This window comes from Postia placenta (genome assembly GCF_002117355.1).
Source record: "Postia placenta MAD-698-R-SB12 unplaced genomic scaffold POSPLAscaffold_289, whole genome shotgun sequence".
Classification (NCBI taxonomy): Eukaryota; Fungi; Basidiomycota; class Agaricomycetes; order Polyporales; family Adustoporiaceae; genus Rhodonia; species Rhodonia placenta.
In genome coordinates, this window is record NW_020170120.1 from 1 (window position 1) to 2,563 (window position 2,563).

Consider the following 2,563-nt stretch of genomic DNA (forward strand, 5'->3'; position numbering starts at 1 on the left):
CCGGGGATCCGAATGCGCGGATGCGCTGGACCCCGCAATCATATATCAATCACGTGTGGAACAAGTATTGGGTTGCCTTACAGGGATGGAGTCCACATGTCCCGTTCAAGAATCCCAGCAATCTTCCTGGTGGTACCCGAGTCTTCGACAACTTGATCTTCCAGTGCGAGCGTGGGATCTTACGATTTGTCAAGATACCCGAGCACGAGCGCTGCAACATCGACATGACAAAGGTTGTGCCTGGCGGAATTGTTGCCTGCAAACCATGGCCCGGTCGCCCGGATATCAAGCGTGCCCAGCATCGTCCGGTATCAAATCCGCACAATCTTCCCTTACGCAGACAGTGACCAGGCCCGATCACACCGGAGTATGTGTGGGAAAATACTGATGCCGAGATAAGAGATGATGGCACACTCGAGGACGACAAGATAGTAGAGACATGGGACGAAGAATGTGCACAGGTAAACATTGATGATGAGGACCCAATTGAGGACTGGCCGTAGAACTACATGTTGCAAATGTCTGTCTAGCATACCGTACGGAGTTGCTCTCGCTAAATCCTAATGGAGCATGTCCCGAAAGGTTTTGATGCAGACCAAAATAGCATTCACCATGGCTACCACACCTCAATGGGCGCAACAGCAGTGCGAGCAGATGTCAACCAATGGGTATTTCTGGCAGAACGAGGGACCCTCACGCACCGCTATGGCCTTTGCACCCCCCCGGTGGATGTCCCGCCGGACAACGAGCAGCGACCACATCATGGCCCTGCCACTGCTGCACGAGCTCACGCGGCCCATCACCCTGCGCTTGCCCAGCCCCAGGACCGCGTCGCATGCGCACGATGATCCTGGGGTCTGCATGCGCGACTATGCATACGTGCACGATGCGGTGCCCGCTCAGGCCCCGACGCACCGCGCGTTTTCCAACCCTGGCGCCCCGTTCTCCCTGCAGTCCAGGACATCGACCAACATCTTGCAGTACAACCTTGTCAGCGCGCGCAACGGCAATGGCAACGGCAACGGCAGATCGAGCAGCGGCAGCAGCGGCAGTGGCATGGATGCGCTCCCGGGCCTGTGGCAGATGATTGGCACGTTGCGGCCGCAGTCAAGGAGGGAGAGGTCACGCGTGCACGAGAAAGAGCGAGAGCGGACTGCGCGGGAGCAGGACGTATGTCCTGCCAGAGACCTTTAAGTGTTGCATTGTTCTGACATTGGTTGTTCTGCATGCATCCAAAGCGGCAGCGGCAGGCGATGGCCATTAACAACCCACTGCCACAGGCATACAACCCGCCGGCGCAGGCACCAGAGCTTGTCAGGCGCGAGCGAGAGCGGGAGTCTCCTTTGGAGCGTCAACGCAGATCGGGCGCGGGGACGCCGCTGGAACGCTTGTTCAAGAAGCGCTTCTGGACCCGCCAGTCGGGGAGCAGCAGCGGCATCCCCGACATCATGGTGGAGTCGCCAGTGAGTTCCATCCCGTATTGCTATCGCCACACACTGACCCACTGACCTGTCTGCCCGCAACGCACCATAGACCACCGCCATGGTTTCCCGGGCCTCGACGATCGCCGCCGCCAACCAGCCGCATCTATTGAGCCCAGAGATGCATCAGCCGTCCCTGCCGCTGCCCACTGACACCGCAGATTTCGCTGTCTCCGACTCTGACCCGCGGCCGCTACTCCAGCTGCCAGAGTTCTACCTGACCACGCCCAGCGCCGTTGGCATCGCCGACGAGGTTGAGCAGCAGCTCCCCGCCGGGTTCGTGCCCATGAGCGCCGCGGACCCCCCACACGACTTCGGCGCGACGAAAGCGAAGGGGCCCAGATACAGCTACGAGGTCGCGCCAATACCCCCTGGCGTGGTCTATCCCAATCCGCCTGGCAGGAGAAGCGCCACGCCTGGGAGGAGCGCTACGCCGCACGGCGCTGCAGAGGTGGCGCTCCTGCCCTCGCCATCCAGCCCCCGCGGCCGGCGCGGCAGCCTGAGCGGCCATTTGTCGCTCCTATCGCTCCCGCTCGCGTTTATGGCATCTCCTTCTGCCCGCGCGCTGAGTGATTAGAGGTGAGCGTGCATGTTGGAGCCCCTTAGCTGGTGCGCGACAATCGGGAACAGCGTGCTACTCGGAAGCGGAGCTGAGTAGGTGGACTGTACTTTATACTTGAGTGTGGCGCACTGACCGGGCAGGGGTAGGACGGGGGATTTGAGGATGTTGCGGCGGCCGGTAAAGGACGCCAAAGTAGGTCTTGCGGAGCGCGTCGTCTCGTCGCGCTATCTCTAATGACCTGGTGCGCCACGGTCAAAGCGGTCGAGCGGCGCAGACACACGCGGTCGAACGTACATGGTCGGGCGAGAAAGACGCAGTCAGCGGTAGCAGATGACTTGAACCGGTAAAGGATGCCAAGGTAGGGTTTGCGGAGCGCATTGTCTCGTCGCGCTGTTTCTAATGACCTGGTGCACCATGGTCAAAGCGGGTGAGCGGTGTGGACACGCGCGGTCGAACGCACATGGTCGGGCAAGAAAAATGCGATCGGCAGGCGCACGATGACTTTGAACGGCGCGCCGTC

At 60.6% G+C, this 2,563-nt stretch overlaps 1 protein-coding gene across 1 annotated transcript; it reads left to right on the forward strand.

Moving 5' to 3' along the window:
• Positions 1–612: 612 nt before the first annotated feature.
• On the forward strand, positions 613–2,058 carry POSPLADRAFT_1063440 (hypothetical protein; the record flags this gene model as incomplete). The annotated part of the gene is made up of 3 exons (XM_024481665.1): positions 613–1,170; positions 1,245–1,463; positions 1,534–2,058. 3 exons carry the CDS (start codon positions 613–615, stop codon positions 2,056–2,058), a joined length of 1,302 nt encoding a protein of 433 aa, XP_024332629.1.
• Positions 2,059–2,563: the final 505 nt, after the last annotated feature.